Source organism: Pocillopora verrucosa, chromosome 14 (genome assembly GCF_036669915.1).
Source record: "Pocillopora verrucosa isolate sample1 chromosome 14, ASM3666991v2, whole genome shotgun sequence".
Lineage (NCBI taxonomy): Eukaryota > Metazoa > Cnidaria > Anthozoa > Scleractinia > Pocilloporidae > Pocillopora > Pocillopora verrucosa.
The window spans coordinates 12,853,735-12,869,188 of record NC_089325.1 but is presented as its reverse complement, the minus strand read 5'-3'; the positions used below and the strand labels follow the sequence as shown (position 1 = coordinate 12,869,188).

At 37.7% G+C, this 15,454-nt stretch overlaps 2 protein-coding genes and 1 pseudogene across 2 annotated transcripts in view; 1 reads left to right on the top strand and 2 right to left on the bottom strand.

The window, feature by feature from the left end:
* Positions 1 to 677: 677 nt before the first annotated feature.
* On the bottom strand, positions 678 to 4,062 carry LOC131784276 (uncharacterized). The gene is made up of 3 exons (XM_059101073.2): positions 3,931 to 4,062; positions 3,597 to 3,835; positions 678 to 3,192 (listed from the first exon to the last, which is right to left on the bottom strand). The coding sequence occupies exons 2-3, from the start codon at positions 3,783 to 3,785 to the stop codon at positions 2,863 to 2,865; spliced, it is 519 nt and encodes a 172-aa protein (XP_058957056.2). The 5' UTR covers positions 3,786 to 3,835; positions 3,931 to 4,062; the 3' UTR covers positions 678 to 2,862.
* A 2,596-nt stretch (positions 4,063 to 6,658) lies between these two features.
* On the bottom strand, positions 6,659 to 12,760 carry LOC131772613 (uncharacterized; annotated as a pseudogene).
* A 1,666-nt stretch (positions 12,761 to 14,426) lies between these two features.
* Positions 14,427 to 15,454, top strand: part of LOC131782426 (uncharacterized) — a 1,978-nt gene continuing 950 nt past the window's right edge. The window contains exons 1-2 of the mRNA XM_066160979.1: positions 14,427 to 14,579; positions 14,972 to 15,454. The exon at positions 14,972 to 15,454 is cut by the window's right edge and continues 950 nt beyond it. Coding sequence (XP_066017076.1) covers positions 14,466 to 14,579; positions 14,972 to 15,454 — 597 coding nt within the window. The 5' untranslated portion in view covers positions 14,427 to 14,465. The remainder of the gene's footprint in view (positions 14,580 to 14,971) is intronic.

Here is a 15,454-nt window from a genome sequence, read left to right as displayed (position 1 = left end):
CGATTTGTGTCCATTTTTAGCAACATAAAATTGCGTTGGTTTCTAAAATTGTGTCTGCTTATGTTATTGGGTGGCAGCAAATGATGGAGTTTATGCGCAGTATCCAGATACGACTGAGTCAAAAAGTTTAGAACATTGTTCTTTGCGCCTGCCTTTCAAAGATCTGATGTTATACAATTCTAAAATGACGTGATATGAAAGGCCAGGAGAAATTCGAATTACGGAAAGCGCGCTTTTCTGAATATGCTCTTGGTCTTCGCTTAAATTAGCAGAAAACGCATGGTTATATAAGGGCGCACAATACTCTAACACCGGCCTAATGCAGGTAGATAGAAGCAGATGGGTTATTTTCGGGAAGAATGACTTGTTTTGTACGAGAAATACGCTCGATAAAAAAAAAACCCACCTTATTAACTGGACCGATTTTTGATCAACAGGATACGAACGTTCTTTGTTTGTTAGAAACTTTCGATAGGTTCGCAGTTGCTCAGTTTGCTCAGATACTGATATTGATCGATACCTCATTGTGTTGCGGTAAAATAGTGTCTTTCTCAGAGGTGAGGACTCTGGAAAGTAGCCTACAAAGGGAACGATAGCCCACTAAGGGCTCCAGTTGACGGTGATTACTGACTGAACGCAAAAAAGCAACCATGAAAACTTTATTCAGCACACTCAGATCTACTCTGATATATATATCCTATTAGTATAAGTAATCACATGATTTCGAGTACAATTTGGAATAAATAAGCACGAGTAAACTTTTTCAAAGACCGACAAAATTGCACGAGCCCGTAGTCTTTGAAAAACATTTCAAGTGCTTATTTATTCCAAATTGCACGAGAAAAGTAATTTGATTACGTATTAATAATATATATGAAAAAATACGAGATCGTTTATCATAATTATACAGAAGCAAAGCGCGCGCATAAGTGCAAAAATAATATATTCAAATGCAAGCGACATTGTATGTTCGGTCAAAACAACCGCGTACGATTAAAACAATAATATACAATGATATTTTCACATCTTTAAGGCGCAAAAAAGTTCAAATTCAGTCTGGTTTGTTACCTCTTTGCACTGAATTAACCCTCTTATGCATTGAATTACCTGTAAACTTCATTTATCTTAATCAATCAGAACTGAGTCATTTTTTCATGTATCTTATCAGACGTTAGTGTAGCTAAGTATTTTTAAGAGTTGTGCCGCATTTTGACGAGCCCGTAAGGCGAGTCAAAGTACAAAATACAAGTGAAAATACTTAGCAATACTACTCAAGAAAACGTGTGATAAGTTATTTACTATACAACTGCTTTATTTTGCACTTATTTCTCCTAAGGCGGCGAAAGCGTAGCAGATAGTGAAGCGTAACACGCGCAGCCGACCGGTTAAACAGGTTTTTTTTACAGTGTGATATTTTTACTCTACTTAGCGCAGTCGGATAATAACTCATTATAACAACCATGCAATAATAGGTCGATTTACGTTTTAAGGCTTTTTATGGCTACATTTCATAGACACATTTCATTTGGATTATCAGTACAACTAATAAGCGTCATTTATCGATCGTGCTATATTACAATTTCCCTTCTCTAAGCAAATTTCGTCTTAGAACAAATACACAAGGATATTTTCGTGTCAAATGGAGCCTTCGTGTTTTCCAGTTTAAGTTGAAATCGATTCAAGTTGCTTTGGAAATTAAGAAAAATCCGCAGGTTGTCTCCTAAGCAATATTGTTGCCACGCATGCCCCTCGATCATGCATTCTCTGAATAAGACTAGAGAAGCGTAACTTATTCACTGTGCAAACGTGCCTATCTGAGAGAACTGGTTTGGTCAACTGAAACAATCTAGGCTAAAAATTTATAATAATTATTACCACTTTCTTATTTACACCATCATTCCGTAAAAGCATCACGTATCGAAAATCCTATCTTAGCAGTATGCAGGAATTTTGTCACTGTGTACCCAGCTGTTAAACGGCCTAGGTTGCCACTGATATATTGGTCACTCGTTGAGCATCGATCCAGAGTACCAGTTGGAAGGTCGTAGTTCCGACTCCTATGGGAAGCACTCAGAATTCAATTTTTCCGAGTATGTCTGAGTCATTTACAGAAATAATCTATACCACTGAGTACTCTAAGCTTTCAGACACTGAATATTCCCTTTTACTTACAGTTTTTGGGCTTCTACTATGAATTTCGCTCTCTCGACGGACCTATAATGCAGCCTAAGAACGAAAATATCTCCGGTTTTTTTCAACAAAATGTCAAAATAGTTTTCGGTCGCATCGAGTCGCGCCTAAAACGTGGTCCAATTCTTGAACTGTGAACTAGCGATGATAAAAACTGATTGAAATAGCTTTTTTTTCTACAACACAGTTTCTAAATTTTCAGTTTTGGTTCTAATCATCAGATGATTGCAGCGATCATTCGTCAGTTTTAGGTAGTTGAATTAAACGCCTGATGCTACATCGATCAAAATTGAAAGAGAAAATAGGCCCGCCCGCTTTATCTTTAAAAATGTGTCTGGTTAGAGGTTAGCCTTTCAACGGCTTTTAAAGCTGACTCATCCTAAATAATATCTTACATTTCACACGCAGTGGCGTGGTCTCGGGAGACATACACTAATGTGATTAAAATGGAACGATATTTATAAGGGAGATGACTGGGGACGAGTTAGCCTTTGAGGTGCTCTTTGTAGAGAGGGCTTTTTCTCTGGAATTTGAGAAGGGGAGGGGGGGAAATGGGTTAAGCACTAGGCCGTTGGAAGACCACTCAGTTCCTCGCATTAGGAGTAGGTTGAATAGTTTACATGGTATAGTTGCCTCGTTGTTTATGAAAGTGAGTCTGCTTGGCAATTTCATTTATCTCAGCCCAACACTGATCAGGCTGCTGTTAAGAGGCCGGTGGCCATTGACATTAAAGGCCACACCAGTAAATGCTCTTGAAGTAGTCGCTGACGTACAGCGTTTCCTGCAGTAGTAAAAGTGGCCTGTCACGATGAATCCAGAGTAGAAGTTTGTATTGCAGATGAGAAGCTCATGATTATATCTTGCGTCTGCCACACCTCCTGCTCTCCAAAACCCTGGAAATTGTTTTTGGTAATTTCCCGCTGGTACGAGACTGGAGCCAAACTGATATGTAAAGAAGGCCTGGTCACCCTTGAGTTCGTCAACAAAAAGAATTTCACGAAACTGCAAAATAATTTTTTAGGGAAAATGTTCCATGTGCTTTCTTAATAAATTGTAAAATGACATGCAATTCATGCTGGGAAACCCGACGATAGATAAGTGAACTTGAAATTAAGTTTCATGAGTTATTTGAGGGTCAACAGTCTTGTTAATAATGTAGCATGCCCAACTTAACATTAAATGTAAGCAGTAAACGTAAGCTAACAAAAGAAAATATTTTATGGTACATTTTATTGGGTACACAACCATAATCCTCTCCGGATGATGAATAATAACCGGTGACCAGGCCCTTATTGTTCGAAGAATAAAATTTATGTCAATCAGTTTAGGCTAATTCAAGATATTAGGTTTGAGTTTTTCTTTCATTTTTTTATTGACGACTAACTTTATCAAAGATTTTATCTCACCTGAATATGATTACAGTTAGTTATGTAGCCATTTGTTCCATATAGCCGACGTTCGTTGTATGTCACTTCCTTTTTAGGATTAACGCTGTTATTGGTTGAGTAACACATCGTCCATCCGCCCCCAAATGACGTCATATCACAATAGACCCATATAGAGCTGTGCCCGCCATCAGGATTTATGCGGTACATACCATTTGGAGCGTGCGGTGATGCAGTTTTAATATCCCGGCAACTCTTTCCTAAAGACATAGTATCAAAGTAAGCAGCGATATTAATATAATCTCTTTTCGTTTTCATCCCAAGACGCCCTTAAACTACACCCAGGCCTACTTACCCGTTTCGCAGTTTAACCCGGTAAATCCCTCGCTACATTCGCACTGGAAAGTTGTTGGTGTCAACGAAAGGCAGGTGGCGTTGTTTAGACATGGACTGAACGAGCAACCATTCTGTAAAGAATATCTTATTTTTTATATGTAACATATTCATTTAAACTACGCACATGCCATTTTAATAACTTGGGCGGGTAACAAAGCCTTGATGGGCGCGTCCTCGCCTCGATGCGCTGCTCTGCCACTCATAATCTCTGAAGAAGTGCTTGTAGGTCCTCAAAGCGTATTAAGAGTTTACAGAACAACCTGGTTTTAAAGCTCAATATATGTTGGATCATGAATGAAAGAAGGTCCTATTCATGTGAACACAAATATTTTCCACTTTTTTAGGACAGTGAGCGATTCTTCTATTTCTTGGCACGTAAGGTTTGGCAGCGAAGTACAAAACAGCAATTTTTGAAACGATCTTCATAATGCAAGCCATTTTCATATTATTCTACCTTTGGAGGTTCCCTTTTAGTATGGCTTCCCCGTTTTTTCCAAGCCAAACGGTTATTTGGGACAGCTAATACTGTACCAACTCTCGTGGTTATTAAGTAAACAAAAAATGTATATAGAGGGTGCAATCATTGAGAGTTGTTCATGTGGCTGGATAGAGTTTCACCCAATGACAATAGTTTTATTCTGTGCCATCTCTCTCCTACTTTCTCTCCCTCTCTCTCTCTCGCGCCAAATATCCCAAGGTGATCGAATCCGACAGTTTTATGGTTCTAGCGTAAAATTTTACAGATCATAGGGCAGTGATTAAAATCGATACGATTTCAAAGCAAAGTAGAAAGTAGTAAGTTAAGTTGGTAGTAAGCTTATACCCTATTCACACCAGCAAAACATGTTTGGTTAAACTGATTTTTTATTGAATGAAAATCATGAAGAGAGAACTGGAAAAACTTATTTTTCTATAGGATTCAAGTACTTACTAACTTGCATTTCCAATGTGCTATATTTTAAGTAGAAAAAGATTAGGTTAAGTTGTTTCCACTAAGAAAAAAAATTAAAGCGTGTTTAACAAAACAACTTTAAAACATGTTCAAGCTTTGGTGTTAATAGGGTATTAGTCTCTAATTAATGATGAGAAGTGGAAGAGACGCCCTAAATTGATAATGGTTCTCTCCCAGCCACAGAGGATGGGTCAGCGAAAAGGCGAAACACCTGGTGACGTGACAGATATCAAAGAGGTTAAAAATAGAGAGTCTACAGCGACTACTCTGTACCATAGTCCCTATGTACGTGTAACCTGGCATGAGGACCAAATCCTGAGGCTGTTGCACGTGATCTGAATCACTGAGCTCACATTCGTGTCCATAAGCCATGTGAGGTCCCACATTATAAGAGAGGCACTTAGGTTCTATGTAACATCGAAGCTGGCACTCGTCATTGTCATTTACAAGCACGCTGATGATCACGTGACCAATAAGGGATTTATTGATGAGGGGAAGTTGGTACCGAGCTTGTCTGCAGACATCTGCAAATGAATAGGAAAGACACCGTTGCGTCACGAGTAGACTGGCGATGTAAGAAGAAGGGCCACCGACGATCGAGGACTATCCACATGATACACACACATACAAAAAAATTAAATCTGAGAAATTTCATGCTCAACAGTGTAGGAAGCATACTTTGTATAGTGACAATTTAATTGGCTATTCGTCGACAGATCTGAAATTACAATTTACCCTCTTTCTCTGTTTGTTTGAGCGCAAGCCTCTTTCAACATCGCTGAACGTAGTAAAGTGAGCACAGCACTTGACAAACGTGAGCCTGAAAGGGCTAACTCGCCAAAAAGTTTAAAACATGGACTCTAAAGCGAAATCTGGACAGGTACGACCGAGTTCGGATCTTCATGGAATTCGGTAGCTTTCCCCTTTTCTCATTTTTTACACACTCAAGCAAATGACACCTTTCTATATTTCCATGGTCTTGCCTCTGCTTCCGGGCTGCGGTTTAGGGTCGGAAGCTTTTTAGTAAACACTGAAGAATATCTCCATTGTTTTTTTCTAATTTGAACTAAAATATTTCTTCTTGAGCTGCATATATAGTTACTTTTCCCATTTCTATAGAACTGGCGACATCATTTCATAAATAATTAATTGAAAAAAAGCAATTAAACGGAGAAGTTCACATTAGTCGGAAACTGTTTTCACTTGTCTCACTGTGAGCCTTTCAAACTTCAATATCATAATTACACTGTTGTTTTTTTTAAGGTTTTCTTTAATTAAACAGTTTTACATGAAGTTCAGCTTGGGAAATTTTATAACTCTCACAAATCAAAGAAAAAAAAACCAAAATGAGATTTCATGGCTAAAGTAAAAATGAAAGTTAATCAAAACTGAACGAAACAAATTATTGCAATAATTTTAAGTAAATTTATTTTCCAACGAAGAAAAAAAACTGCTAAAGAAGAAAACATCTGTACAAGACGAAATCCTCGAGGGTAAAGCGCAGAAACTAGCACACTCTAATTTTTAATTCGACCTGAAGAGAGAGCACAGTTTGCTTTTACTAAGTCAAATTCTCCCTTTATACGAAGAATGATGCTTATGGATAAATAAAAAAGGCCTCACTTCGTGTAGTTAGGAAAACCTTAAAGCTTTTTAGGTATCAACAGTGGAATTATTTAACTTACCGTTTCCTTGAACTGTGTGAAGATATAATGTGAGCGAGATCTTTAGGATAAGAAGAGAAACGAAGAGGTCGAACATCATGACTATCAAGGTAGGAAGCTGAAGCGCTATGTGGGCCAAGAAATCTGACTTGAGCGCTGACAGGTGTATTTTGAGATATCATGACTAAATTCTGGCCTATTTACGCCAGTAAGTCACGCCAGGGGGGGCGTTTCTCTAAAGTCCCGTTAACTTTCGCGCGCGCAGTAATATTCTTAATATTTTAAAATTCATTTTTATTATTCTGATGTTTTCGATATCTTTTAATCCTAAGGAAATATGGTGCAGGATGAAGCTCAGAAACCAGCTCATTTTAGTTCGTATGGTCAAAGGTGTAGCTTGTGGGAGGACTCAAATCCTTGCCCTGAGTACTTATAGAAAGAGCAGAAGTGCCGAAGAAGCATAGCACTGTGATCGACAACTAGGTGTCCATAATCACCAGTGCCGAGATGGGAACTAAACAGCTTATTCAGCAAAAATCCCCACTCCTTGCACTTAAATGAAAAGACCAAGAAGATAAGAGTGGCATAACTAAGTCTAACCAAAGAGAGATTAAGTACATTAATTGGGGGCTAGCAGTTTTCCTGAGTGTGTAATTAATAATTATCAACTTGCTGGTGATGGCAGTTTTAATCCAAAACCTAGAGCATATAATAGTAAAGCTAATGTATAAAAGTAAATTTAAATTATTTCTGGGTATCCTCATTTCAGACAATTTAAGTTCTTAAATCCATATTTGAAACATTGAAAAGGCAGTAAGTCTTAATGCAAGAAAAAAAAATCACGTTCACATCATAAATGTCAATCTGTTGTTCTTCATGGTCTTCAAAGACTCTCTCACGCATTGTGAGAGCAATTTCTCTCCAATCACAGCAAACCTAGTATAAATGGTTTAAGGCAATCATCAGTCTTCAATTCAGCCCTGATTAATTGATAGAAATTACCTGCAAAGTGACTTACTGCATCAGGCAAACCTTTAAATAACATTTACTGATGTGGGATTTTAAACATAGACAATTTTCTCAACTTACCTTTGAAAACATCTCAATTTGAAGTTCAGCTGCATATTTGGCAAAAGAACTTAAGATGACAGTTGAAACCCTGGCTGAATTTTTCTCCCTCTTTTTTGTTTTTTCTTGCCTGGCTCTTCAGCATTTGACATTTCCTCTAGCTTAAGGAATGCTGTTTCCACCTCATTTTGTTTTTTTTTTCCACCACTCTTCAAGTTTAAGCAAAAAGGCTTTAAGCTCTGTTGGAGAATGGACACAAGATTTACTTAATTTGAAAAATTATTTCATGTGAATACCACTACGAACACCAATGCAGACAAACAACAAAGAAGAAACAATATAAAGACAAAACAGTTCACTTAAGTGGATGGAAATTGTATACTTAGATTCACAGGACCTCCATGTGTCACAGCCCAATTTTAGAGAAAAACTTGGATAAAAATTGTAGTTCACTGTGTGACAGTGTAATCATTAATAGCTATCTGCAGTAAATGTGATGTACCAAAATTAAGTTATTAAGCATATTGACCTCAGCAGCCTTTACCTTTTGTCTCATCAAGGTAAACTGTTTCCTTTTTTAGAGCCATGATCACGTGTGTAAGTTCCCCTGTCAAACAGGTCACTCACAAACTGTAAATCAAAGTGTTGCATTTCTCAATTAGCAAAAATTTAACAATTATCATTGCTAGCAATTCTTTATTACAAGGTTTTTGAAACTAAGCTTTATCTTATTTTCAAGGCATATTTAATTTTGACAGATTCTCCCTGGATTCAATCAAACAATCATATATTCCAATAAACGATAAATGCTGAGGCTGGGGTTCAAAAGGTGAAATGCATACCATTATGTGCTCTTCAAAGAAAGCAACATAGCTAAGATTAACATTTCTTGCAGCTCCAGGACTTTCCATATAATACTGGGTCACTTTCTCCAGGGGCAGTGATCTTTCTACTATGTCTTCAAAATTCTGTAGAACTGTTCTTTCAGTAGACCCTGAAGAATAATCATTTGTAGAATATTCATCTGTGAGTTTGGAGGAATGTAAATGTTATGACACACACTAGCAGTGTGGTTAGCATAAAGAGCCACAAAACTACATGGTATTTGTCAGGTAAATGGAAATTACCAGAAAAGAATATACCTTGTCTCTAAAACAAACTGGTTGTTCAAATGAGTCTCATGCTGTTACTGAGAATTAATACAGCTCTTCCGTATGTTTCATAAGTACTGAATTAGCTAATTCCTAATAAATAGCATTGGGAATGCTAATAAAAAAATAATAACTGGCCTAAGGTGAATGATAAACAAATATGGCACAATAAATTTTATCGAAAACAAACAAATGGCATACCTGAAAAAGATGCTACTTGAATGTTTTGTCTCATCTCATTATTTCTGTTTGCTGGCCTTTTTGTTCCTTGATAGTTACTCGTGGAAACCCACGGAAATTTTCAGGACCATAATTGTTCAAATCCTCATTTAATTTATCAAGGCTTCCAATGCGATAGGCAAACAACCCCAATGAACCCAAAAGCTGTTCACAATTTCTCATCTCACAATGCAGAGAACAAAGATTAATGCTGCTTAATTCTTCCTCCAATAGGAAATTAAGGTCATCTCGAAGGCCTGAACACCTGTATAGAGAGAAAGTAAAGAGAGTTGGTTGGGTTAGATTGCCACACATGAAACTTGTCTGTATGATACCAATAAATTTTATCAGGTATCTCACCTTCCAATGTTGGCTTTTGACCTTAAACAATCTAGACAGGTTTAATCTGCATCAACTCCATGGCATGTACAGGCCTCAATGAAAATAAATATTTAATTAAAATTAATTTCTTAGGTAATTTCATGCACTTTAACAACAGATATAAACATTCAATTCTACAAAATAAAGTCATCAATGGCTGTTTTTCTCTACAGCCATGTACTACCTCAAATTTGACTGGACGCCATTCTACTTTCAGAAAACTGATCTGATCATAAATTGATGAAATAATTAAAAGCAAGGAAAATATCACGAGAAATAATTACCCTGATTGCATCACAAAATACCCAAAATTCCACACCATATCCTTTCCCACCAAGAAGGAAATCTTCATCATTTTTTTTGTAGAGAAGAAGCAGCAAGGCCTTGTAATCAAGAGTCACTGCAGAAAAAGGAAATTTAAGGAAACAATTACAGAATATACTTTGATGTTCATAACACATGAGACTTAACACAAAATAAAAAAATTGTGTCTCAGGAAAACTCCCTTCTCCACATGATTTAACTTAATTTAATTAAACAATGACTCAAAGTTACCGAACAGTGAAGTAATAATAGGCTCTGTGTGGAATGTCTTCTTTTCCTTTTTTCAATGAGTAACTCTGAATGTTCAATTAAACAGAAAATTTAGCTGCTTTGCCTACTTAATTCCAAACTTTGTCATTTTGCAGTTTACTTTTCCTCTTAACTTTCTATCTCTCTTATTAAAAATTACCTGTGAAAGAAATGTTGTACTTTTTACCATCAACTCATATTCCATGTTTTTTGATGACATCTTTCTGATTATTGAGGTTCTCAAGTAACTGCTTTAAATTTGACCTAATAAAAAAAGGAGAGAAAAAATTAAAAGAGAACACTTGCAAAAGCACCTTCATTAATGCAATCCCACTTCTCTGAGTATTCTAGTATTTACAGCAAAAATGATGGCAATAATGTAAGAGCCTTTAAAATTATTCAAAGTCTTCTCTTCAAAACCAGTAACATGCACTATTGTCTGCATGCACCAGCATGTGATCCAATACACATTTTATAACCGTATTTTTTTATTTTTGTAAATGATTAGAAATGGTAATTGTAAAATTAGTTATTATAATTTTTCTTCACTGATTATTTGACCTGTCTTACTTAAATCACCACTTACCTTTTCTCTTTACAGTTCCCAATTGCAAGGGGGTAAATAGACAGTGTGCTCTCTTAAAATCAATGGGTGCCAGGCCTACAGCTACTTGGTCTTTACCTGAAATAAACCAATACAAAGACACCTTTGCTTAATCTGGCCAGGATTACACTTTCATACTCAAGACTAACAACTCTCAAAAAATTTACTCAAATGAGAACACACCTCCTAGTGGACGTCCATCAAGTTTAATGTTAAACTCTTTGTCTTCTGAGTTGCATGAATGGAGGTGCTGCTCCCTAATTGCCCAGACAAGAACAGAATTTAGATGCACATTCCAAGCATCAAAATCTGCATCCTTGACCTTGGCAATTTTGAATGTTTTCTGTACTGCAGAGAAGACTAGTTTCTTCAGTGCCTTTATCTCATTTTTGGTGAGCAGTACAGGCGTGTCTCCAGCTCTCTAGAAAAAAATTATCCAGAAACAGGTTTAGATCAACTGTCACTTTATAAATGTTAAAAAAGGTTGACATCAGTTATGTTCAGAAATACATTAAAAGATAACCCACTAAAAGAAGTCTCAATAACTGCTTTATATATCGTGTTCTGATTTTCAAGCCATAAAACTGAATTGTAAAATATTCAATTTTAACAATCTGTTGTTGCTCTGTCGTAGTTCGCGGTTCGCTCAATCATTCGAGACAGGATAAAGGCTCATTTTCCAAAAAAAAACAACATTTATAAACAACAACATTACCACGCCATCTTGAAGGCGTGCTCAAACTTATTTATCCATAATACATTGCGAACATAGTCATGACGCGTGTCACGACATATGTAACGACATCCGTGTCACTGAAAGAACAAATGTAATTCCCCCTCTCAGGAGGAATCCTTTGAAAACTGGATACCTTACCTGAGGTGTAAGATGTAATTTTACTCATAAAAAATCAATATGCTGTACGTCTCACCACGATACACAAAATCATCCTCATGAAATTTGAAATAAAAATCCTATGAATTTTGTCAAATACAACCTTACATGGGGTTTACATTGCTGGTAAGAAAAAGGATCACATGACCGACAGCTCATCGCTGTAGAAACAAAGCAACGAAAATAAAATAAATAACAAAATACTTAAATTTAATGAATGCAAAAACCTCTACGGTTAGTAACTCACCCCACTCTTTCCTAGTCGAGTCAAGTTCAGCAAAGTTTGCCATGCAGAATCTGGGAGTCTTGTTTGGAGCTTAAGAAACAACAACACCCAGTCTGGTACACGCATGCTTTGGAAAACATTTGCGAGTGTTTGTAGCGAAAGAAGCTCGGTTAGACCATCCCTCGAACCCTTTGATTTTGTAATGATTAGATCAATGACTTCTGAGATGATGCCTTGTACTTTTTCCCTTTCCCCATCCGTTCCGTAAAAGAAGCTGTTTCCGAGGACGGCAGCGATGGACTCATTGTACCTCTCAGAAACGTCATCAAGGACAGCTGTTATCTTCCTGCACCTTTTGAGAACTTGTCTTTTCTTGTTTATTGTTCCTAAATCAGGTCAGTTCTTTGTGTCATCGATTGAACTACACGAGGAACTAGACGAACTTAACGGAGTAGATGAGCAACATGGGGAATTAATAAGGGAAGAATCGTCTAGACTTGCCTCTGTGCTCGATTCGAGATGGGAAATCCGTGCTTGGAGTTCCTTCACTTCCACTTCAAGGGAATTTATTCTGGCTGATCTTTCGGTAAGCAAGGAAACGAGCTCCTCGGAGTCTTGACTGGTTTTGGCGCCAAAAGATACATTTTTCGTGCCCTCGGACTCAAAGTCTAGTGTGGTGGAGTTGACCAGATTTACGATTGCCATAAATTCCGCAGAATTAATAAGTTCGTCGGGAATTTTTTTCTTGCGAAGAAGACCAGCAACCAGACCGAACGTGGACACAACGTGGACGACGTCGGGAATCCTGTCCATCTCCACAACTCCAAACGATGACTTGGCGGGCTGAAGTTCCCGCGTAGCCACACTTTGGATTTCATTGGGAAATATCTTAAATACATCGCGTATGAAAAATTTACGCAGAGGGACGCCACATACCTCTTTCAAAAGTAGATACCAGTGCTTGGAAGGGTCAAGTGTGGCACTTGTAACCCTGCAAAGACTCTGAGCGGTAAAGTCAACCGGGAGCAAGGCGCACGTCGACAATCCGACTGCCTCCATGACTTCACTTTGAATGGTTTCGAAATCCAAAACACGATGCTTAACAAATAATAACAATAACAATAAACAATAACTTTGATCGGAAAACGTAAACATTGATCGATGCACTAGGTGGCGTGATACTGGAAATTTGATATGGTTGTTGCCAAGGTCGTAACGGCACGTGAAAATAACGATATCTTTTGTTGCTGTTTTGTGGCAAACCAAGCGAAAGAATACATAAATTATTGAAACAGAGACTTTTATAAATACGGCGCCTGGCAGGTATCGCCTCTTCTGTGAAAAGGGAGGATCTTAAAAAGATTACGTGATTAGAAACGTCATAATAAGGAAACAGGCGGGATCAGAAAGAACGCAGTTTTTTAATGAGCATTACGCATAGCAAATTTTCTAATATTTCATGACTTTGATTTTCATTGTTAATAAATGACCCCACGTTAACTCGCACGCAATCGCGTATCTCTCGCGGATTCGTGGGTGCCAAGTCTATGTAATTACATTGCGGTGTAATTTACGTGATGACATCCACCCAACACCTTCTTCCCCTAACCTCGGCATCAGATTACGATGCCTGCTGCGAATTCTTTTCCTGAGCAAAGCTCGTCATGTGCGCCTTAAAGATGTGAAGTGGCGTTTAGATAAGGGAATTGCCAAGGAAATCGAAAATTACTAGCTGACCCAGCTTAACACTTTGCTCGAGCGATCTTACGCCGAAATTCAAAACACATGGTTAAACCTCGGAAACGACGATTCCATTTCATCGAAAGTGATTCGGACACTGATTGAACAATTCCTTCAACTGTTTAACCAGACTTTAGACCTTTTTGCGCCTTAAAGATGTGAAGATATCATTGTATATTATTGTTTTAAACGTACGCGGTTGTTTTGATCGAACGCGCGGTTTGAATAAGTTATTTTTGCACTTGATGCGCGCGCTTTGCTTCTGCTTAATTATGATAAGCCATCTTGTATTTTTTCATGTATATTATTTACACGTAATCACATGATTTTTCTCGTGCAATTTGGAATAAACAAGCACTTGTTAATTTTTTCAAAGATCACAGACGGCAGCCCCGTAGGGCTCGTTCAATTCTGTTAGTCTTTAAAAAAATTTACTTGTGCTTATTTATTCCAAATTACACTCGAAATCATGGGATTACCTTTACAAATTGCTCTATTGCCCATTTTCACTTTGTCGCACGCGCAGTTGACATTATGACATTAATAGTAATTCTTCTAAATGCTCAGATTTGCTTATTAACGAAGGTTCAGTTTTGCTCAAGGCAATCTCAGTTTCGCCCAAGATAATTCTCAAAGTTGCTTCAAGGTTCTCAAAGATCACCAGGAGATGACGGGCTTGTAGATCGAGATCAGTTTGCCTGACCTTAGCGTCGATTCCTACTCTCATGCGATGCACTTGTGTGTAAAACAACTAAATAACAATTTTATTATGTATTTTAACGTCAACAACTTACCTTTCGCCCCACGTGAATGACAGAGGAGCAGCGCACCAGCTGAAGTCAAGAAACGATTCTTCGGGAGCTACCATGCACATCTTTTAAGGGGCTCGAATCATGGGTCTGATCATAGTTAGTAGAGGAGACTGGTTATGAAAGTCGGCAATCTTCAAAGCGCGAAACAATAGGGCCGCTTCTGATGTTGAACGTACCTGTCACGTGATCGCGACGGTGCACAACTTTCAAAGATGGCGGATGCAGGAGACGACTTATTCTTGTTCGGCGACGATTTTGAGGCAATTTTAGACCTTCTTGACGAAGATGAAGCACTACAGGAACAATTTTCAACTGTTGCTAGTGAAGTAAGTGCCAATTATATAAACATTCACCCGTACTTAGTCTGTTTCCAAAAGAATTACGGAGTTGTACGCGACTGTGCTGTCACGCCAACCAAAAAACAGTAAATAAAACATTGATCCGACGGTTTCGATGATTCTTTTCCCTCTATACACTAGCAATTTCATAGAAAATGCGTTCAATTTCTTTAGCAGAAGTGCTCTGGATGCTTTAGGTGCTGAATTTGCCCGATTATACTTTGTTTTGAGAAGACTTCAAGGGGCATGCAACGACAACAACAAACTCGATATGGGCAAATGTGTCTTTAGGAAAAGACCAGTGACAGTAGATCGTTGCAAGTCGAGACCTGAAGACTACAATATTATTGAATTATGATTTGATACTTTTTCGTTTTCAGGTCGAATCAACAGAGATCGTGTGCAGCGACTGTGGAAAAAAGTACAAATCAAGAGGAGGCTACCAAAGGCACAGAGCTACAAAGCACAATGCAGATCAAAACGCACATCATTTAACTTTGACGCCAAGCATTCTTGCCGAGATAGTAAACAATGCTTTGAAGAACATTAGTGAAAGGGAAGTGTTTGCAGCAGATCTAAGGAACGAATTAAAACAATATGAATATGAAGAGCCTGGAGGAGAAACACAAGAATTTACTGTGATAAAGAAATTATTTGAAGACTATTTCAAAACTGGGAATGCTGAGAAATTCTATGGCAACTACTATGCTCAAGTACCATTGAAATCTACAATTTTTTTCAAAGGACTGTCTCGTAATGCTGCAACACTTCTTGCGACCAAGGTAGCTGATTTTATTCTATCCTTCTGCAAAGGCATCAAGTCTTCTGACAAAAACCCACCTTCTGTTCAAACAATGCTGTCA

What these genes read in the sequence shown, in the direction of transcription:
- LOC131784276 (XM_059101073.2), bottom strand. Translation starts at nt 3,785, where the DNA reads ATGTACCGCATAAATCCTGATGGCGGGCACAGCTCTATATGGGTCTAT. An exon ending in CTAACTGTAATCATATTCAG is followed by an intron (nt 3,193 to 3,596) that starts GTGAGATAAAAT and finishes ATTATTTTGCAG; the next exon opens with TTTCGTGAAATTCTTTTTGT.